This window comes from Nycticebus coucang, chromosome 11 (assembly GCF_027406575.1).
Source record: "Nycticebus coucang isolate mNycCou1 chromosome 11, mNycCou1.pri, whole genome shotgun sequence".
NCBI classification, from domain to species: domain Eukaryota; kingdom Metazoa; phylum Chordata; class Mammalia; order Primates; family Lorisidae; genus Nycticebus; species Nycticebus coucang.
The window spans coordinates 43514471-43538808 of NC_069790.1; the positions used below are offsets into that span (position 1 = coordinate 43514471).

At 35.3% G+C, this 24338-nt stretch overlaps 1 protein-coding gene across 8 annotated transcripts in view; it reads left to right on the forward strand.

Annotated features, from left to right (window-relative positions):
* The window catches only part of CRPPA (CDP-L-ribitol pyrophosphorylase A), a 387693-nt gene that overhangs the window by 206083 nt on the left and 157272 nt on the right, over positions 1–24338 (forward strand). For 6 of the 8 annotated variants that reach the window (XM_053553590.1, XM_053553593.1, XM_053553592.1 and 3 more), the window contains exons 7-8: positions 19832–19924; positions 20381–20473. The exons of 1 other annotated variant lie outside the window; for it this stretch is intronic. In XM_053553590.1, the coding sequence (XP_053409565.1) occupies positions 19832–19924; positions 20381–20473 (186 nt within the window). The remainder of the gene's footprint in view (positions 1–19831; positions 19925–20380; positions 20474–24338) is intronic. One more of the 8 variants, XM_053553594.1, reaches the window with a different exon arrangement.

Genomic DNA, 24338 nt, shown 5'->3' on the forward strand with positions numbered 1-24338 from the left:
TGCAAAATCTTTACTTTTGTCTTGATTTTAGATAGATTCATCACAATGTGCCTTGGAGAAGCTCTATTTGAATTGAGGCGACCAGGAGACCAATATCCCTCTGAAAGGAATATGTCAGAATCTTTGTTGATATTTGGGAAATTTTCATTTATATTATTCTCTAGAATGGCTTCCATTCCTCTGGGGCATTCTTCTTCCTTTCTGGGATACCTATAACTGGTATGTTTGAATGCTTCATAGAGTACTATAGTTCTGTCAGTGAATGTTCTGCTTTCTCTCTCTTCTTTTCTGCCTCTTTAACTATCTGAGTTATCTCAAGAGCTTTATCCTCTGCCTCTGAGATTCTTTCTTCTGCATGATCTAATCTGTTGTTGATACTTTCTATTGCATCCTTAAGTTCCCTAATTGACTGCTTCAGTTCCTTCAGCTCTGCTATATCCTTTCTATATTCTTGGTATCATTCATCTCTTATTTGATTCTGTTTTTGGAGTTCCTTTTGGTTATTTACCACTTTATCAGCAATTTCCTTCATTGTTTTCATCATCTGTATTTTAAATTCCCCTTCTGTCATTTTTAACATTTCTTTATAGGAGGAGTCCTCTGCTGTAGCTACCTTGCAATCCCTAGAAGGGGTTACTCTGGACTGGTATTTCGTGTTACCAGGATTTTTCTGCTGATTCTTCTTCATGAGTGCTTTCTTATATCTGTTTTCTTACCCTAATTATCCTTTCACTTCTTCTTGCTCTTTAATGTTTTAATGAGTTCCTTTGGTTATGGGACCAGAAGGATGAGAAAATTGAAAAGCAAGAAGGGAAAAAATATTTGAAAAAGAAAGAAAAAAGAGAAAGAAGAGGGGGTGAGTAAAAGGAAATATTGACAAAAAGAAGAAAGGCACTGAAAGAAACAGGAGTAATATAGGTGTATAGTAGGATACTATGACCCAACCTTGAAGACCTCCAACCTCTAGGGGTGCTGGGTTGGCTGATTGCCTTGAAGCCAACAGCTCTTTGTCAGCCAGATCAGACACAGTACCCCACCTCCACCAGGTAGAGAGGAAAGCCAAAAATACTATAAATCAAACCAAAATAAACAAACAAGAACCCTTATGGGATGACATGGGGGGGGAACAAATAATAGGGGAAGAAACACTGGCAAAAGTGAAATTCTAATTGTTAAAGAAGGCAAAAATGGAAGATTGTATTTAAACTAGAATAGTGAAGGAAAAAAAAAGGAAAAAAAAAAAACAAGAAAAATGCCAAGGAAAAATGTTGAAATTAAGAAACAAACAAACAAACAAACAAAACCTCCTAAAATCCCCAAATCAAATAACCAAACAGTATATATATCTTGATGAATATTGTCTGGGCAACAGGTGATCTTCTGAGGCATAGGATGTTAATCACAATGTTGTTACAGCTGTATAAGATTGAGACTGGAGGCCTCTGCTGATCTCTCAGACCCCGCAGTCTAAGAGCCCAAAAGTCTCCTCAGCACCCTTAAAAGACACTCCAAACTATGAACCTTGGCCAAGCAGAAGCTTTCCAAGGAAAGCACTTATCCCTGGGATCTTTCCTGGTGTGGCTGCCTGCTTCTCCAGTGTGCCAAGTCCAGACTTCCAGTATGCCCCTGAGGGCCAAGGCTGTTAATCTGCCACACTTGGATCTCCACACTTTCCCAGTGTCTCTGTCCCCACCTTACTGCAGCTCAGTCACTAGATTGCTCTCCCAAGGTCTCCAGGCTGATCTCAGTGCTGCAACACAAAGGGCAGCTCTTCTACAGCAGCTGTGTGGGCAGCCCACAGCTGAACGATATTAGCCCCTTTCCCGCTCAGCAGCTCAGACCGGGGCCCCAGACAATGCCCAAAGTCGTCTGCACACACCTGCCCAAGATCTCCCAAGGCAATTCAATCGAGTGCCCAAGTCCGAGAAAACCAAAAGCCTTTTCCTGCTTGTAGTCTTGCTGTTGCTATGGGTATAGCTGCAGGCAGCCCCCGACCAAACAAACACACCTACCACTCACCAGTTTTCCACCAGTTCTGTCCTCGTGGAGTCCAGAAGTCTCTCACTGGCTTCCTGTGTTACCAAAGAGAAGCTTCTGGGCAAAACCCACCAACCAGAGATGCCTAGAGTCTTCTCTCGCCACTCTCACTGTGCCCAGTTGTACCTCAATGACTGTTTTATATATAACCTTTGCTATTTAGATTGACATACAGTTTTAGGGCTTTATTGACTATGATTTTGTTTTGTTGATTTTTTAATTCCAATTATAGGATACATGATATTTTTAAAATATCACTTCATACTTATTAATGTTATCCCAGGTAATTGAGTTTGGAGGTGCATCTCATTTTAACTATTTGTATTAATGAACCCACAAGGGGGTTCATGTTGCTCTCCCCACAGAAAGTCGGTTACTGAGAAAAGATTGTTAAAGAAGAAAGGATTTACTTCAGGAGACGCATCTGCTAAGGATGGGGAGTCACTGACTGTCTCAAATCCATCTTCTGGACCAAAAGGGTGGGAGGTTTTTGTGGTGGTAAAAATGAATAATACACGAGAGGAATGAATATCATTACATGGTGAGGGTGGAGTTCAGGGCTCACAAGTGTGTTGAGAAGTCATGCTAGTGCATATGTCCCATGAACAAAAAATGGTGGGTAAGTCCCTCCCAAGTCACTGATATTACAGTGAGCTTGAGGTTCATACTGGTCATGTTATCAGTGTCATTGTCCAGTTCAGTGGGTCCTTGGACACAGTCTGCACTGGCATATCATTTATCTTGCCTTTCTTGCAACAGACAGATGTTGTAAGGCTCTGTGGTTTTCTGGCTGTAAGGAGGGTCTTCCTGGGAAAGAAACTCAGAAAGGAATGCAGCAGTGTAATAGGAAATCACGAAGTTCTGGTCAGCATTTCTTATTTGGCTGAAAACTTGAAACATAAGTGAACTTCAAAAAAAATTATTGAAAAATGTTTTCTCACATGCAGTATAATTTTACATTACAATGTCAAAAGGTAGAAGATTCTGTTGTTCTAGTGGCTTTAGCTAAATAATGTGGTTCCAGGGTTTTGGTGGGTCTAGAATAAATGAATCAAGTATACTCCATTTGAGCTTACAGTTTGAAAAATCATCTGTGGCATCAGACGATTTGTGAAAACTTACTTGCAAGGCCTTCAAATAAATACTTGTGTACTTGGATTAAAAAAAAATCTTTTTCTTTCTTGCATTGGCACTGCATGCCTTCAAATGACTGCTCAATATCTGTGAGTCAGTCGGTACGGGTGGATCACCACAGTCTGTAGTGACCTTTATTCTCCCAATGTTGTCACTATTTTGATCCCACATGTCTTATACATATCTTGAAATTATATAATAGTTTTCTTCCTCTATTTTGTGTTTGATTGATTGCCTTTTCTAGTTGTCTATTTTGTTTGGTAAGGTCTGGTTTATTGTTACTATTTCCAGGAATTGTCCCCGTTTTTCTACTTCTTGGAACTCCAGAAGTACGAACAGTGGTGTGGTGTTTTCCTGCATATCCTCCTTTTCTTTGTAATTTATTCTCCTCTACATCTCTCTTGCCATGTATATCACTGATCCCTCACACACTGCTGTGTATATAGTGGGAGATAGAATCTGTGGTTAAGGATGAGAGGGTGATGAGCCAGCAAGCTCCTGGTAGGCCTCTCTACCGGGACACCGGCCAACTACAGTTCTGGAGATAAAGAGGGAGCCTCTGGGCATCATCAATCATGTGGCAAGTTGAGAAGAGTTTAAAACAAAAAGTACACCCAAGAAGTTTGAACTGATTTTCTAACCAGGACACAGGATTGTGTTCACAAGAGGAGGGAACAGAAGGGAAGATAGCATATACTTTTGCAGAGAGTAGATGAGCTGAAGTCAGCAACAGTGATGAAACTGGTGGTAAGCTTTCTGGAAGGAAGAGAGAAAGACTGATGGAGAAATCAGCTCTGCAGAGGGGACTGGCAGGGAGTGAAGTGGATCCATAAGCAACACTTCAAAATGTATTTCTTAGTATAAGAAATATATATATATTATATAATACATAAGATTCTATATTGAATTTGAATACATTTTCTGTATTTAGAAATGTGCTGTTCTAAAAATAGTCTGAGGTACATAAATGTTTGCACTTACTGTGAAATAAGTCATGTGATCATATTTTAGTGTTCTAAGTGTAATTTATCTTTAATATATTTTAGACATTAGGCTAACTGGTGTATAATTAATAGGTCTCTCTTATGTAACTCATAATGGAAAGTTGTGGGATGGAAATTTTGTTTTATGTATAAAATATCACAAGTATATTTCTCATTCAAGAGGAAAATACGTTAATGAAAGATAACTTTCTTATTAGGTAGAGTTTGAAGAAATATGATGGCAATATTCAGGTTGAACAAGTACTGGGGTGGTATTTGCATATTGCTTTCAACCCTGTCTCTTGCATAGTTCCCTTGTGTTTACACGTGAAAGAAAGCTCCACACAGCTACTTCTGCATGTGAGAGCTGATTTTAGTTTTCTTCTGTTTCCTGTCATTTTCCAAAAGCTAGGTGGAAACGGAGGTTGTTGAGAATTTGTTTTTAGTCTATGCCTTATCCAGACAGTTTGAACACAATTGTCACTTTTGTGACAATGTCAAAATCACATCATTAAATGTGACTATCAGACAAATGCCTGGTTGTCTGATAAAGTGCAATTTTACATTTTAGTATTTCCCTTGTAAGAAGAACAATTATAGTAAAGCCCTAAAGTTGCTAGAATGTTACTCTTAGTCATTGATTCTTGAATAAATACTGAAGACTAGAAACTAGAATTTTCTCTCTAACATAGGATTTTTGTAGAGATACATTTTTTTAAATTTTTTTTTTTTTATTAAATCATAGCTGTGTACATTAATGCAATCATGGGGCACCATACACTGTTTTTATAGACCGTTTGACACATTTTCATTACACTGGTTAACATAGCCTTCCTGGCATTTTCTTGGTTATTGTGTTAAGACATTTACATTCTACATTTACTAAGTTTCACATATACCCTTGTAAGATGCACCACAGGTGTAATCCCACCAGTCACCCTCCCTTCGCCCTCCCTCCCCTCCCTTTTCCCCCTTCCCCCTATTCTTGGGTTATAACTGGGTTAAAGCTTTCATGTGAAAGCCATAAATTAGTTTCATAGTAGGGCTGAGTACTAGAGATACATTTGTTATGGGAGCTGGCCTGTGTTGTAGGATATTTATAATAATAGCTTCTCTGTCATTTATACATTGGCTACCAATGCTATAGGTACTATTAGGACATGGCTATATATAATAAAATATGTATAAGCTTTAATAGATTATTTAAATAATTTCTAAAAGTGATTGAAATCGGATTTGGTGTAGATGCTAATTAGTAATTTCAAGTCATTGTTTTGACTACAGTATAACATTTCTTGTATGTAATTTATTAGTGAGTGTTTGTATAGAAGGAGGCTAAAATGCTAGTTCTATGTAAAATTGTCTCCTGATATCTGCAGGAGTTCTAGAACCTACCTGAAACCTTCCACTGTCCCACCAATACCAAAGTTCATTGATGCTCTGGCATAGTATTTATATATAACTTACACACATCCTCTCAACATACTTTAAATCATCTCTAGATTACTTAGAGTACACTATAAATACTATATAAGTAATTGTTATGGAGTATTCTCTTAAATTTGTGTTTTTATTTTGTTTTTTATTTTTATTCTATTTCAATTGCCTGAATCTTTGGATGTGGAACTCATGGATTCCAAAGACAGACATTTTAGATGGTGCCCTATGTTACCTAGAAAAAATTAAAACTTTAACTTGTGCTATAAATTTAGCAAGAATTTGAAGGAAAAGCAGTTGAATTAATGAGTTCTTTAATTTTAGTTCTGTTTGCCATACTGATTCATGCAATAAATATATAGGCAGTTTATTGTAGATGATACAGAAAGGCAATAGCTTTGGTCCAGTAAGATTACAGTTACCTGTCAGTTCCTTGTTCCTTAGTAAATACATCTACTCAAAGGGAGGAGGATTTTTGATGAATGTGGATTCAAAAGAGCTAATGTTTTGCTGTTTCAAAGTATGGTTCATGGAATAATTATCATCAACTGGAGTTTTGTTAAACATATTTATTCTTAGGCCCCACACTACATCTAAGAGAATAAAAACTACATTTTTAACAAGATTCTCAGGGGTTATTATTCACATAGAAATTTGAAAAACACAGATCTAAACTTTATTTTATCTTCCCAGTATGGTATAAGTTTCATGGGGGCAAAAACTTGTCTGGTTCATTGATATAATTTCAGGATACAATCTAATTTCTGGCTTGGAGCCCTCAATAAATATTTATTGGTCAAATGAGTAAAACCCTATATTAATCCGTCAATGGCTAGGATACTCTACTCTTTGTGACTTTGTGTTTTTTAGTTAAAACACATAGGATTTGTTTATGTCAACTTGCCAGTTTTCAGCTTGCAAATGGTTTATGCATTCCCAATAAACATAAAGAGATCATATTACTGAGTGAATTTTGTAGCATATCATCCTTTGTCATTTCAGTTGGGTAATATCTACAGAATGTGCCTGCCAAACATGATTTGTGTCATTGCCACTTAGTTCCTGGTTACTACACACTGGCTATTAGTTATAGTGTAATACTCTGTAGTAAAAATTCAACAGAAGGATAAATTTGAGCAGATTTGTATTGTATAGCTTTACATTTTGTGTAGATGCTATCCAGCTTGGGATGTTTATAAAATGGAAGCCTTGAATTCTTTGTGATGGGTGCTCAGGTTTGTTAGGATCAGAGCTTGTTATTTTCCATTTCCAGTTTTGCATGAGAATAATAGTTGGCCTTCAAAGTGAATTTTAACAGTGAGAGAGAGGGATGCACAAAGTGAGACTATTCCTGAGGGGAGGGTACTGCTATAATTCTTTCTATTGTGGCCATCAGCTCAGTGTGTATTGAACACAGTGGTTCAGAAGCACTTGACTTTTCTACAAAATCAGATCTGAAGACTTAGCTGAATTGAAGGACACTTCTTAGATTTGTTTTCCTCTATCCCAGTTTCAGAAAAAATGTCAGAGTTGAGGGATTATGTGCACCATAACTGAGATTGACAGTACTCATACGGCTCCCTCCAGATTAGGTTTTTTTCCAGAGTTGACCTTGGGACTGATGAAATCATGCCTGTCAGAGTAAGGGTCTTGTGACTTTTAAGACAAGCTACTATAACCCAGAGTAACAGGGATGTCCCTTGTACTTTAGTGGTTAAATGTTACTGGCTGTGTGATCTTGGGCAGCTTGTTTAAACTTTTATGTCTGGGCCTCTTGATGCGTGTGTAACATGATACTTGCCTAGGCACAGGTATACGGTGCAATTTCAATAAGGTGATTGTTGAAACTGTATTGTACAGATTCTGGTAAATTATAAAGCCTTAGTAAAGTATTAAAGATTGAGGGATAATGGAGGTATATCTTAAAGTGTCTTCTAAAAGTGGAAGTTTAATGAGATGTGAGTTGAATAATCATTTAATACAGAGTGCTATTACGGATATGTATCAAAACAAAGATGAATGATCTGATAGCACACACACTAGCTTAAGACTTTTTGAAACAATAATTGTTGGGAGAAGTGTGTGAACTCGGGGATGCAGTGTCCATCGTTTATGTATCATTGCAAATGGTCTTCAGGGCTGAATACTAGACTTCAGTATCTGTGCTAGGTGATGTTTAAGCTGTGTAATAGGGAAACAGGAATCCTTCCCTTCGTGCAATAGGGATTGGGATCCAACAGCAATGTAACCTGGCAGCAGTTTGGTTATAGTCCTATTTTGCCTACCCATCATGTAAAATTAAGAGAATATCAAGACTCCTTTGATATAATAAGGTCTGCATCCTATGTTGGCAGTTTACAAAGTCAGGATGGGGAGGGGGAAGACTATGGTATGATGTATCTGTTCAGCATTTGTGGATAGGGGGTCTATAAGTTATATAATGTAGCTGGCTGGCAACTTAATTCACTTGAGTCACCTCAGAACTCTACCAAGGTTGATACCCTTCAAGCCCTGTAAGAGATAGTGTCTCTATGATGTAGTCTTAGGAGACTTAAGCCTTACCTGTCAGATAGGAACTTAGTCCTCATATTGATTTTATGATGTATTCATTTTACTTATGAGTTAAGTGGAGCCACAGGTTGACTTACCGAAAGCCACACAGAATATTCCAGAGGTAGAGACAAATCCAGGGAGTGTGACTCCAGAGTCCAAGCTCTTTACTACAAAACAAAAACAAAAATAAAAATCCTTTAAAACATCTTCTAAGAAATAAAAAAGAATATAGTAAATGCTGAATGCTATGTGGACGAAAGACTTGTTAGCGTAGCTACAAAGTGGAAAGAAAATGCATTTCTGTGACTTCCCTGTTTATTTCTTATTAGTGCCAGTGTTTGAATGGGAGGTAGGTGAGAAATTTTCAGATTCAGAGATGAACTAGCCAGTTTGTTTTGTAAAAGGAAGACTGACTTTTCAGAAACACATTTCGAACCTCGGACTCATAGGACTTGAACCAAAGCCTTCCAGCTTTAGTAAAGCTTTAACTCTTCTTGAAATGAATACTTTTTCACATTCCATCTCCCCCTCTTTTTCTTTTCTTTCTTTCTTTTTTATTAAGTCATTTGTACATAGATAATAAATACATTTATGCCATTATGGGATTCGATGTGTTGATTATTTGTATAAATTGGAGTGCTGACATTCTACTAATCAACATAGCTTTCGCCTCATTTACCCAGTTACAGCATTAAGACATTTGTGTTCTACACCTGATAGATACAACTTGTACTTGCAATGTGCTCCATAAGTGTGGTCCCCCTACTAGCCCTCCCTTTATCAAGTGTGAGTGATTATAAATTGGTTTCACAGTAGTACTGAGTATATTGGATATATATTTTTCCATTCCTGAGATACTTTACTACTAAGAAGAATATTTTCCAGCTCCATCCATGTAAACATAAAAGAGGTAAAGTCTCCATTTTTTTTTAATGCTGCATAGTATTCCATGGTATACATATACCACGATTTATTAATCCATTCATGGGTTGATGGGCACTTGGGCTTCTTCCATAACTTGGCAATTATGAATTGAGCTGCAGTGAACAATCTGGTGCATATATATTTATTGTCAAATGATTTTTGTTCCTTTGGATATACACCTAGAAGAGGAATTGCAGGATCAAACGGCAGGTCTACACTGAGATCCCTGAGTGTTCTCCAAACTTCCTTCCCAAAGGAACGTACTAGCTTGCATTCCCACCAGCAGTGCAGAAGTGTTCCGTTTTCTCCACATCCATGCCAACATCTGTAGTTTTGGGATTTTGTGATGTGGACTACTTTTACTGGAGTTAGATGGTATCTCAGAGTAGTTTTGGTTTGCATTTCTCTGATGAGTAAAGATGATGAGCATTTTTTCATGTGTCTGTAGACCATGCACCTGTTTTCTTCAGAACTCCGTCTCCCTTTCTAATATCCATGCTTAAATAGTATTTTTTAATATACACATGTTTGCATTTACCTTCTGGTAAATATTTTCTAAATTCTTATTGATTATATTGTAAGGGAAGTTTCATTTCTTTGGTATACTGCTTTAATTTTACTGAACACATTGGAAGGTTGTTTTAAATTGTTTAAATGTTCTTTGAACCAAAATATTTACAGAACAAGAAGTTGCTAGCAGATTGTTCCCTTTGTTGTGTTTGAGTGTGGAAACATTAGGAATGACAGCATAAAATGATGCCATCGAGCTTTTTCATAAACACCCTCACAGTGTTGTTTAATGCGGTCTTTGTTTATTAAAGGTGTCAAAGATATCTTTGCTATATTTACATAAAATCTGAATTTCTTTACTCAAGCATGGAAAATTTTGATTTCTGGTTGGGAGGAAAGCTGTATGACTAAATGAAAGAATTACACTTAACTGGAAACAATTATTAAGAGTCTCAATTTCAAGAAGAAAAGAATTACTGTTTGGATTATGCAGGTTTTTTTTTTTTTAAGAGGGTGCAACGTACAAATATTTAAAACATTTTAGAAAAATATTCTGAGAACATTTCTGTCCTAGTCTATGGGCATAGATGATAAATTACTTTGTTTTAATTGGAGTTTTCAATTCATGAAAAAATAATTGAACAAATATGTTTTTATTATATCTACAGTAACAATAATAATATGTAGCTGAGCATTGCCCTTTACATATACCTATATCTTAAGACTGCATTATTTATTAACTTTTAAGGCTTAAGAAATATATGCTGTTTAAACTTAAAAGAAAAAGGTAGATTTTAATGTCAGCACAGGGGCTGACATCACGGGCATGAAGGAGCCCAGTGTTTATAGCAATCGAGGAAAATGGGCTTAGAGTTGAAGAATACTTGTGTTGAAGAGTGGAGATGGATGGTTAGGATTTGAATAGACACAATATAAATAGATTATAGAGTATTTTAATGCTAGTCACTATTTTAGATTTAATCTAATAGAAATTATATATATCTATAATGTATATATAATTGCATATTATTAACGAGAAGGATGAAATGAAGCTCTTTCAGATATACTAATCTTAAAAATACTTGTAATGTTTGGGGGAATAAGTTCCTTTTTTAACATGTACAATATAAAAGTAAGATCTGATAAAATTTTTTAAATACAGGATGTCCATAAAGTTCCTGTGCAATTTAAAGTATGAACTTTATGGACATCCTGTATTTAAAAATGGTGGTGACGTAAATATGATGGAGTGAAGATTATTTACAAAATCTTCCTTCTCCAGTTCTTTAAAACCTAGTAAATAAAGCAAACAAAAATACTAACAGTAATCAAATAAAGGTAGGGCTTGGCTTAATGTAAAAATCTTAAATAATGGACATTTGAATGGGTCAAAAGGTGGTTTTTTAAATCCAGATAATGCTTTTGTTTTTAATTTAGAAGCAGATTGAGGGGTGGAAGCAAAGGCCAAGGGTATGTCTTAGAAAAACCCTTTAAGAGTAGAACAAATTTTTTTAATTTTTTGCATCTTAGTAGGGGTAGGGAAAACTACCATTGGAAATGCCTACCAATTTTTAACTCATGGTAGTTAATGAGGAAGCTATACAATTGTCATGCACACAAATCAAAAGAAGTAAATCTGGAAGAAATCTCAAGTCTCTCTCTCCCTTTAAAATATCCTTGTACATAATTGTTGTATAGAAGAACTCAGAAAGAATCTGAGAACTTGGAAGATGGCACTTAAAGAGAATAATACTTACTGAACAACTAAGACAACAAAATAAAGACTGGTACAACACTATTATAGAATTAATTAATGTATTAGAAATAGGAACAGAAGGCAGCACAAGTCAAATTAGTACTGCAGAGGGAGAGTTTGAGAAATTGTATTTTGATTAAAAATAACATGGTAGTGAAAATAGATTACATAGGAATGATGATAAAAGCATCCAGCATGTGGAGATGCTTATTTCAAGTAGAAAAAAAAATAAGAAAGGAGGCGGGAAGAAAATTTTCTTAAAATGGTCTGATTCAGTTTGGCCTAAATGTCATATTTTTAGGAAAAACCGAGAAATAACAATTGTCAATAAAACTTACTCTGATTTCGAAATTCCCCATAAATAATTCAGGCAGACACGTAGGTACAAAAACAAAAAAATGTACAAAAATTACAAAGAGGAGAATAGCTTGATTGCTACTATCTCTATAATATTTACTCTGAATATAATGAAGCATTATAGACAGAGACTTCAGAGGGAATAACAGTGGAATCCAGGAATGTCACCAAAAGCAAAATTGGAATAAAGAAAAAAGAATTTCAAATGTGATACCTATAGGTATTTGGAAGTGACATTGACATTGAAATCTGCCCCATAAAATGATGGCGAATGGGTGAACGACCAGTGGCATATAACAAGCTCCAAGAAGACCTGCAGTTTGAAGGTGGTGACACAGCGACTGCAAATCTGTAAGGAAAAGAAAGTGTGAACCAAATTTTTATTCCTACAGAAGTTATTCTTAAAGTATGAGATCAAAAACTCTAGGAATATAAAAATTAAAAATGTGAAGGGTGAAGGCTTCTCTAAAAAAGAAAAATGAACACACAAAACCATCAGAAAACCCCCAACAGACTAATTGCACATGTTTGTCCAATAAAAAAATGAACTAAAAGGATTTTAGAAATAGAGAAATTTTGTTGAAAAATTTTGTTGAAAGTAGATGTGTTATGTTTTGATTATGGGAATTATGGCTACAATATAGAATCTATAAAACCTTTTCAGGGTTTTATTGACTTAGAAAGAAGCTGGAAGTGGGAGTTAAATGTGCTAACTCCTCTCTCACAGAAGGAAATCAATTAATATTGAATTACAAAATGAGTTGTCATTGAAAGTCCACTGTCTTTTCATATCTTTTTTTTGATAGCCTCTCTTAACCTTTAGAAAGTAATTTCACTTCTTGAAGAGAGAATTATCTGAAGTATAGTAATACCTTCAGTTTCCTTTTACTAAAATTAAAGAATTAAAAATGACATGCATAGTGTGATCCTTTTTAATAAAATGCATTTATGACTTTAATTCTTCATTCTTTTATCCTTTCAGCTTACTTCATTTGTTATTCATAAATCATTGTTGGAATGATACTTATCTGATATTCAGAGTGATTCTATGTACTGGTATTTTTAGATGAATTAAAAAATATTTTTTCAATAAATGGTGTTAGTGGAAATGGATAACCACAAATAAAATAGACTGAAACTGGACCTGCACCTCTGACCACTTACAAAAATTGATTCAAGATGTATAAAAGATTTAATTCTAAGGCGTAAACCAATAAAAATCCTTGAATACAGTGTGGGGAAAATAGTTGAGGATATTGGCCTTGGGAAAGATTTTATGAAGAAGACTTCCATGGCAATTGCAACAACAACAAAAATAAACAAATGGGGCTTAATTAAACTGGAAAGCTTCTGTACAGCTAAGGAGACAACAACCAAAGCAAATAGATAACCTTCAGCATGGGAAAAGACATTTGCATATTATGAATCGGAAAAAAGCTTGATAACTAGGATTTATAGAGAATTCAAAATAATCAACAACAAAAAAAGAGCCAACAATCCCATATATCACCAGGCAAGAGACACGAATAGAACGTTCTCTGAAAAAGACAGACAAATGGCTAACAAACATGATAAAATACTCCTCATCCCTAATCATCAGAGAAATGCAAATCAAAACCACTCTGAGATATCACCTAACCCCAGTAAGAGTAACCCACCTCACGAATTCTCAAAACTGCAGATACTGGTGTCAATGTGGAGAGAAGGGAACACTTTTACATAGCTGGTGGGACTGTGAACTAATACAGCCTTTTTGGAAGGAAATATGGAGAATCATCAAAGAACTCAAAATAGACCTCCTATTTGATCCTGCAATCCCATTACTAGACATCTACCCAGAAGAAAAATAATCCTTTTATCATAAGGACATTTGCACCTAAACTGTTTATCGCAGCTCAATTTATAATCTCCAAACTGTGGAAACAGCCTAAATGCCCAGCAACGCAGGAATGGATTAACAAGCTATGGTATATGTATACCATGAAATATTATTCAGCCATTAAAAAAGATAGAGACTTCATATCTTTTATATTAATCTTGGTGGAGGTAGAATACATTCTTCTTAATAAAGCATCACAAGAACTGAGAAGCAAGAATCCAATGTACTCAATTCTAACATGAAGGCAGTAGATGAGTTAATATGGGGGGGGAGGGTAGGGGAAAGAGCAAGTGGGGAAAAGGGAGGTGGGAGGAGTATGGGGTCACGGTGCATGCATAACTCTTGGGGGTGGGACGCAATTATAAGAGGGACTTTATCTAACAAATGCCATTAGCATAACCTAATTCTTTGTACCCTCAATGAATTCCAAACAGTAAAAATAAATTAAAAGAAAACTTTTCCACATTGCTAATTTTAAGAAAATATACCATTTTTCTTGACACAATTCTTTTTTAGTTTGTTAAAAAGGTAGGGAGGGGCAAAATTTTTTCTTTTTAAACACTTAAGCATTTGCAGGAGGTAAAAACTTAAGCATTTGCAGGAGGTAAAAACATAAATATTTCTGTCTCAAGCATCCTAAACTCATTTTGAAGAATGTTTTGTTTAATACTCAAAAGCTAAATCAGAATATTGTTTATGTTCTCATCCTAGATTTTATTTATGATCTTATAGTTCAAAAGAATCTTAAAATGTCATTTTTTAAAATTCAGAATTCAGTTGCACTGTTTGGTGAAATTAAGATATGATGTAGTTGTCTTATTCCATATCTGTGAAGTCAGAAACTTGGCAAGATGTGAGATTATACCCCACTTGCATAAAAATATGTCAACCTGAGACAGGATTTTGGCAGGTGACCCCTGAGAGTACAGGGTCAGAGAACACAAACTTTATTACAATGAGAGCAGTAGCAGATTTTACAATATTGTGCTGGTTTTCAGAATTATAATTCCTATGCAGAGGTAAAATTAGAGTTAGTTGTTGCCAGGCAATGTGGTGCTTTAAAAAGAACCTTGAAAAAATTGGCTTAACAGACATATGCAGAACATTCCATTCCAGTAAAATTGAGTAGGTGATCTACTTGTAAACCCATGGATCATCCTCCAAAATTGATCATTTCTTAGGGCACAAATCAAAGGTTATCTACTTGTAAACCCATGGATCATTCTCCAAAATTGATCATTTCTTAGGGCACAAATCAAATCTCAACAAATTTAAAAGAAAATAAATTTTTACCTTGTATCTTTTCAGACTACCACAGAATAAAAGTAGAACTCAACTCCAATAAAATCTTCATCCCCACATAAATTCATGGAAACTTAATAACTATGATGAATGACAGCTAGATCAAGGAGGAGATAAAGAAGGAAATAATTAGGTTTATTGAACAAAATGATAATGAAGCCACATGCTATCAAAACTTGTAGGATAATGCAAAGGGAGTTCTAAGAGGTAAATTTATCACATTAAATGTCCACATTCAAAAAACAGAAGGAGTTTATATCGACAACCTAATGAAGCATCTTAAGGAACTGGAAAAGGAAGAGTAATCCAATCCCACACATAACAGAAAAAAGAAAAAAATAAATAAATGAAATTAAATCAGAATAAAATGAAATTGAGAACATATGAACCATTCAGAAGATCAGTGAAACAAAAAGTTCTTCAAAAAGTTTAAAAAAATTGACAAACCCTTGGGCAGATTAACTAGAAACAGAAAAGTAAGATTTCTAATAACCTCAATCTGAAATGGAAAAGGGGAAGTGGTAACAGATGTCGCTGAGATACAAAAGATCATTGCTGATTACTACAGAAAACTCTTGCCCAGAAATTTGAAAATGTGGAGGAAATGGACCAATATGTGGAATCACACCACATCCCCAAACTCAACCTAAAAGAATTAGAAATTTTGAACAGACCAATATCATGCCCTGAAATTGCAACAATACAAAAACTTTCAAAAAAGAAAAGTCTAGGACCAGATGGTTTTACACCAAAATTCTACTAGACCTTCAAAGAGGAGCTTATATCTATACTGCAAAACCTATTCCAAACATTAAGAAAGAAAGAACCTTCCCCAATACATTCTGTGAAGCAAACATCACCCTGATACCAAAACAAGGATAGGACCGACCAAAGAGGGTAACTATACACCAATATAATTAATATCAATGCAAACATATTCAATAAAATTCTAGCAAATAGAATAAAGCTACATATTAAAATATTATACATCATGATCAGGTGGGCTTTACTGCAGGGATGCAAGGATGGATCAAGATATATAAATGCATAAATGTAATTCCCCACATAAATAGAGGCAAAAACAAAGACTATATGATCCTTTCAATAGACACACACAAAAAATATTGGACAAAATACTTGTTCAGCATCATTTTCTGACAGGACCACTTACGAAAATAGGCACAGGTGAGACATTTCTTAAACTGATAGAGGCCATCTACAGCAAACCCACAGCCAATATCATACTGAATGGAGTAAAACTGAAAGTATTTCCACTTAGAAATGGAACCAGATAAAATGTCCAATATGGCCACTGCCATTCAACATAAAGCTGGAAATTCTAGCCAATGCAATCAGGCAAGAGAGGATATTAAAGATATTCAAATGGGGACAGAGGAGGCCAAACTCTCACTTTTTGCTTATAATATCATCTTACACTTAGAAAACCCCAGATATTCAACCACAAGGCCCCTAGAAGTGATCAGGAAATAGTTTCATCTCAGGATATAAAATGAATGTCCACAAATCAGTAGTCTTCACATACTTTAATAACAGTCAAGCTGAGAATAAAATCAAAGACTTGCTACCCTTCATAGTAGCTTCAAAGAAAATAAAATACCTGGGAATATACCTAATACCTAACAAAGGATGTGAAGCATCTTTACAGAGAGAACTGTCAAACTGAGAAAAGAAATACCAGAAGGAAACAAATGGAAGAACATACCAGGCTCATGGCTGAGAAGAATTAATATTGTTACAGCACCCATACTACCCAAAGTGATCTACAGATTTAATGTAATCCTCATCTATATACCAATGTCATACTTTGAAGAACTTGAAAAAAAATAGTACTTTGTTTCATATGAAATCAGAGAAAAACCCCAAATAGCCAATGCTGTTCTAAGTCTGGCATTACATTACCAGACTTCGGGTTATACAACTTGGTGACAGTGATCAAAACAGCATGGTACTGGCACAAATATAGAGATACAGTTCTGTGGAATAGAATAGGGAACCTAGAGATGAACCCAGCCACATATCCCTATCTGATCTTTTGTCAACCAAACAAAAGCATACACTGGAGAAAAGGATTGCTGTTTAATAAACGGTGCCAGGAGAACTGGTTAGCTACATGTAGAAGACAAGAGCTGGTGCTGCCCTTCTCTCCACTTACAAAAATTGATTTCATTGGATAAAAGATAAAAATTCTGAAGAAAATGTGGGGAAAAACTCTGAACAATATTTGCCTGGTGAAGATTTATGAAGAAGACTTCCCTGGCAATTGCAGCAACACCAAAAGTAAATGAATGGGACATGGTCAAACCAAAAACCATTTGTTCAGTTAAGGGTCCAACAACTAAAGCATGCAGATAACCTTCAGAATGGGAGAAGATATTTGCATTGTACACATCTGACAAAGGGCTGATGACCAGAATCAACAGAGAACTCAAAACTAATAAAGAAGAAAAGAGCAAACAATCCCATTTGGAGGTGGGCAAGAGATAAGAATAGAACCTTCTCTGAAGAGGACAGATGCATAGCCAAAAAAAAAAAGAAAAATGCTCATCATCCCTTACATCAGGGAAATGCAAGTCGGAAACCTGAGATGTTACCTAACCCCAATGAGATTAGCTCACGCCGTGAAGTCCCAAAGCTGCAGATGGTGGCATGAATGTGGAGAGAAGGGAACACTTTTATATTGCTGTTGGGATTGCAAACTAATTGTAGCCTCTTTGAGGAGAAGTAGGATCCCCAAAGATATAAAAGTAAACCTTCCATTTGGTCTCACTGTCCCATTGCTAGATATCTCCCAGAAGAAAAAATAATTTTACCATAAGGACATTTGGACTAGAATAATCATCGCAGGTCAATTCACAGTTGTCAAATCTTGGAATCAACCCAAGTGTCCATCAACCCATGAATGGATTAATAGACTGTGATGTATGTATACCATGGAATACTATTCAGCCATAAAAAGATGACACTTTCATCTTTTGTATTTACCTGGATGGAGTTGAAGCACATTCTTCTTAGTGAAGTATCACAAGAATGGAAACGTAAGTATCCAATATATGCAATACTAATATGAAACCGATAGATAAAAAAACTATACCCCCACGTGACAAAAAAAACCACACACAATTAAATTCAGGTGATGGGGAGGAAAAGGGAAGAGGGGTGGAGGTTTGGTAAGCTCTCACCTACTGTGCACAATGTAAGGGTATACAGCATACCCTCTAGGTGAAGGTCTCAATCACAACTCGAACTTTACCTAACAAATGCAAACAGTGTAACCTAATCATTTGTACCCTCAGATTAATTTGAAAAGTAAATAAATTAATAAATAAAACCTTCATAGTAGGAAACTCTGGTCTTACACAGGCAAATCAGCCCATCTTCCCTTTAGGAGAGAGAAATTATCTTTCTTACTCTGGAATGTTATATAAAACCTGCTCCAGGGAGAGAGACGTCTCCATCTTTATTTTCTGGAGAATAAACAAATCTGCTCTAGGAAGAGACATATCTATCTTTGCAACTCTGCCTGTTATGCAAACGTACTTGGAAAAGAGTCTGGAACAAGTTAGCTGTTAATGACTTTGAAAATATTCAGATACATGAGAGACTCTTGAAAAACTGTCTGCCTATAATATGTAGAAGATGTTCTTGATCAAACTAAATGTTGCAGAATGGAAGCTGGTTTATTTTTTTGTTACAGTATTAATATGTAGTTGATGACTATGGGAGGATTTTTTTGGCTCTTTAAAAATGTTTTGAACTTTGTATTCAATAAGAACATCAAACTGAGCTGAAATTCTTATAACGTTTGAGCCAGCTAATTGCTGTAGTAAAGCTAAGACCTTAAAACCTTTACTTGCCTTTCTCATTCTCTGATCAATTGCCAAAATTATATAAAATTAAGCTGATAAATACGTAATATTCTTAGAAGGTACAAAGTTTGATGTTTTACTTAGGAACAGCATGGTATTTTAGAATTATAAATTGTAATGCACTGAAATGTGAGTTCCTATGAATTATAATAGAAATACCATAGCTGATTTATTGTCTAATCATTCTTAAGGTTTTGTTCATATTATAATAGAAAATTCTTGAACAAGTTAATTAGTTTATTAAGCCATATGAAATGAAAATCTTCATTAAGAAATTTTCTGTAATACATGTCCTATTGCTTGAAATCTAGTCTGGGACTGTTTCTTCTTGTTACAAGTTCTTTGATTGTTTTCATGTCCTCCTTTATCATTACCCTAGTTCAAGTCTTGTTTCTTTCACATTCATATTGTGATAATCTGTTAGTGCTTTCCCTGCTTATAGTCATTCCACGTTCAGTGAAGTTTATTCTTTGTAACTATGGTATTTAACATGCTTCCAGATATCTACAACCTTCCTTACAACCTTTCCATTTTAGTCTTTCAATATCCTCAGCAATACTTCTTTGTTAGAAGATAAAGCAGACTGCTTGCCTGTTCCTAAACACACACACACACACACGGTTCCAAAAATGTATACATGTTGAAGAAAGGAAAAAAAATTATTAACAGTATGATATTCAAGTCATGTTTGATGTCTGCAATGACAAGATACAAAATACAAAGATACAATACGCAAAGTAACAAATGATTCTGGTGTATATCTTAAAATGTGTATGTATTTTTCTTCCACTCTGTGTGTATGTGTGTGTATTTCCTATCCAAGACAATTCCCTATATCCTTATAAATATATATCCTTATAAATATATAAATAATCATCATCATTTGTGGCCTACTTCGAATGTTTTTTTTTCTTGGTAACTTAATAAATTAATGCCTGAATTTATTTTTATGGGTGTTGGGTTTATGCGTCTTTCCTGTAGCTGTTATGTGCACCTTAGTAATAAAGATGTTATGGTCACGTTTGGTCCGTCTAGTTTGTCAGTTATTTTTTCCCATGTGCTTTTTTCTTAGCATGTGAAGGTCGCATCTGGTGCTCTGCGTCACACTGGTAGAGGCCTTCAGCGAATCATCCCAGAGCAATGCTATAATTTTGTTTGTGTGAATGTGAGTAATCAACACAAATGATGGAAAGCACTGGAGGATGTGTACAAGTGTAATTTGGAAGAAAAGTAATTTATCTTGATTCTTAAATATATGATTGTGATAGAGGAGTTATGTTATGAAATACGTAGGAGAAAATTTTGTTTTTTATCTTTGAAATAGGGAAATAACACTTCCTAATAAGCTACTTCTCATAATGAGAAGTGGGTGTTTGTTTTTTAGATGATATTTTCAATTTTCTGTCTTATACTTGTATAAAATAGATAAGACACAATAGTAGAAAATTGAATTTAAATGAATAGTCCTAATTTTAATATATTTAACAGTATGGGTATTCTTTAAGTTGTTTAAAAATTAGGCTTGGTAAATATTTTGAATGTTATATAAACTCTCTATTTGAATTAATATTAAAATTATTTAAGAACTTCTTTTCATTTCATTTTCTTCTCTTTTTTTCAGATTATGACCTCTGATTTTCAGGATACCCAGAAGTTACTGGGTATACTGGAAGAGAGTAATCTTTCCACTTTGTATCCTATTGTGGTCATTTCAGTAAGTGAATCAATACAGATTTTTCTCAAATTTGTGTTTCCTTCTTATAAGTCAATGTTTATGTTTAACAAAATTTCATCCAATTGAAAACATCAACCCACACCCAGAAGAAACTCTTCCCTTGTTTGTGGGTTCCTCAGCTTGCTGGGGTGCTATCACTGATAGGTTAGGAAAACTATTTGATGCAACCAATTACATTTTTCCCCTTCATTGAAATTGCAAAGCATATGGCTAAGCTGATTAGTCATTCGGATAATGTGAAAGAGCTTTCGGTAGTAAATTTCCATAATGCCATTAGAGAAGAAATCCAGAAATTGAAATGTGAGGAAAAAATCTAATGAAAAAAATGTGTTCTTGAGCTGTTTCACCCTCTCTGCTCCACAACAGAACAAGCAATAGATTAAAAGAGAATTTCTAGAAGAGTGGTCCATGAAAATCTGGGAGGGATTTTTCAATGAAAGACTATAAGTATGTATCTAGGACAACATTTGCTTGATTTGTCTATTAAACTCTGCAGTAGAGAGGAATGTTAGGAAAGCCAGGAAGGAGTAAGGTCAGAGGCCAGACCCGCCAAATTGGCCGAGAAGCAGGATCTGTAGTTAGTAGCATGTTGCTGTAGAAAGGATTTCTAAACATTAAATTCTCAGATGTGGTTAGCAATTGCCAAGTTGCCAAAGCTGAAGCCCATCCCATAGTGTGGGAATTTATGGTAAGTAATAAAGATAACAATTTGTAGTATAAATGACTCTAAACTGAGCAATGCAAATAGAAACAAATTAGCAACTATGGGAAGTTTAATTAATTCACTGGTCTGTTATATTTGCTTATACATAGATAATTCCCATGAGTGCAGCTTGTTATAGAAACCAAATGTTTGCATGTGACTGATTTTCACAGAATCAGAGGGTTTCATAGAGCTTTTAAGAATATTATGGAATGTACCAATCCTCAAAGGTTCTATGGCTCTGTACAGTAGTGGTAAGTCCAGACTTCAGTTTGGCCCTGTATTCTTCTCTCCACGTTTCCTTGCTCAGAAACCTCATTTGTTCCATGTTTTCAGATACTATGAAGAGGCAGCATAGTGAAAAGAAGGGCATGGAATTCAGACTTCAGTTCCTCAGTCACCTCAGTTACTTACTGTTTGTAACATTTGGTTTCCTCAGTGTGAGAGTGAGGTTAATGACTCTACTTCTTAAGTTGTTCTAAGGATTAAAAATGAATGTACAATGTAGTTTGTAGCACAGAGGTGGGCCCTTGGCAGGGATATGATGTTAGTTTTTATAGTCTAGCTCCCCTTTGGATGTGATAACTCCAAGTTCACGTTCACTGCTCTCATCTGATTTCTGATCTTTAGACATACATTTCCCGATATTCTACTTCATACTTCCTTTGAAGTATGTCAGTTTATAAATTTAGCATATTAGATCTGTCACAAAAGCACATTGTCCAAAATTCTACTTCTCCTAATGGCAGTCCAGTTGTGGCAGTATGGGCACCTGGGTTGGAATCTGTTGTCCTTGTTTTTTCTTTTTAATTATTATACTACATAATAGTTGTATATATTTATAGGGTGGTTTCTCTGATTGGTCTGGGCAAAGTAAATTGAAAACCTTTTGGAAAGGATTTGCCCTTATGGATGCCATTTACAGCATTCATGATTCGTGAGAGGAGGTCCAGATATCAATATTAACAGGAGATGGGAAGAACTCCTCCTGGATGACTTGGAGTGGTACAAGGCTTCAGTAGAGGAAGTAACTGCAGATCTGTGGAAGTATCAAGAGAACTCGAATTACATGTAGAGCCTGAAGATGGGAGTGAATTGTAACAATCTCATAAAACTTGAGCACATGAGGAGTTACTGGTTATGAAGGAGCAGGAGCAAAGAAAGTGTTTTCTTGGGATGAAATGTACTCTTAGTGATGATGTGAACATTGCTAAACTTACAACAAAGGCTTTAGAATATTACATAGGTGATAAAGCAGCAGCAGGGCCTGAGGGGGTTGACTCTGATTTTGAAATAAGTTCTACCGTGAGTCAAATGCTATCAAACAGCATTGCACACTTCAAAGAAATCTTTCCTGAAAGGAAGAGTCAAGTAGCAAAACAATATTATTGTCTTATTTTAAGAAATTGCCACAGCCACTTCAAACTGTAGCAACTTCTATTTAGCATAATTAGTTTTTATTTAGGGGTTCTGTAGAGGTTTTGACCCATATCAGTTAGCAGCTGTCAGCATTCAGGCAAGACCCTTCAACAGCAAAATGATTGTGAAGTAATCACTAAGGCTCAGATGATTATCAGCACTTTTTAGCAATAAAATATAATTTAATTAAGACACATGTATGTACATTAGGTATATTGTGTTTTCTTAGACCTATGCTACTACATACCTGGTATACTACAATATAGTGTAAACAAAACTTTTATATGTACTGAGAAACCAGAAATATTATGTGGCTTACTTTATTGCAATATTCACTTTATCGTGGTGTTCTGGAACTAAACCCATAGTATCTCTGAGGTTTGTCTGTACTCATTATTTTTCCATTGCTTAGGCAAACCTAGTGTGATGATATTAAGGGTATTATTAACTTAATTGGAAAATGTCACTAGAATCTATCTAGAATCTATCTAGAATCTATCCTTAGAATGGAGTAAGTAACTGGAAAGGGTACAGTAAAGAATGCTGGCATCTTGACTGAGGAAGCAAGTGAATAGTCTCTGGGTGATTGAATTGCCCTATAAATGATCCTGAATATGACCAGTCAGGCTCTATTCTTATTTATTCTGTTACCACTTTCACCAAAAATGACCAAAGGCCATTTTGGCTGTCCTCTTAATGAAAATTTGACAGAACCATTTAAACATCCCCCAAATTAATACATACATAAAAATACATACATACGATAATTATAAAAGTAAAATAAAAGAGTTAAATTGCAGTCTAGATATGTTGTTATAATAACAACATATTTGCTTAGAGGCAAAAAAATAAAGCAAAACAGCCCACACATATAGTAGAACCTTCATAGTTGACCACCATCCTACATTGACCATCTCCTTAAATTGACCTAATTTTCATAAGACATGACTTGTACCACATGTAAATATCAGTACACTGGGCCTATATCTTTATGTTGACCACTTCCATATGTTGTCCAGTTTGTTATAGTCCCTTGGTGGTCAATTTATGGAGGTTTTACTATATTTATATTATTTGAATGTTTAAGTATAAATACATATGCATCCATATATCAATTTATAATTGGAAGATGATATACATAATAAGCCCCTCTGAGGCTATAGTGTCTACTTTTCTTCTATCTGAATTTGCTGGAAGAATAAACCAAGAAAAATAAAAGAACTTTATCACTGGGGCTTTTTTTTTTTTTTTTAAATAAGATTAGTGGGGCTGGGCGAGGTGGCTCACGCCTATAATCCTAACACTCTGGGAGGCCCAAGTGGGTGGATTGCTTAAGCTGATAGGTTCAAGACCAGCCTGAGCAAGAGCAAGATCCTACCTCTAAAAATATCTGGGTATTGTGGTGGGCACCCGAGTCCCAGCTACGTGGGTGGCTGAAGCAAGAGAATCGCTTGATCCCTCGAGTTTGTGGTTGCTGTGAGCTATGACACCATGGCACTCTGCTGTGGGTTACAAAGTGAGACTCTAAAAAAAAATAAATAGGATTATTGTTAAGTAACTTTAAATTATGAAAAGAATGGTCAAAAAGGAGTCTGATTATTTGCTTCCCTAAACAAGTAGATTTCATTCATCAGAAAATATATTACAAATGACATCAGTGTTATAGGAAAATATGTCCATTTTTACTTTCTGGTTATGTGATTCAATAGATTTTGAATGCAT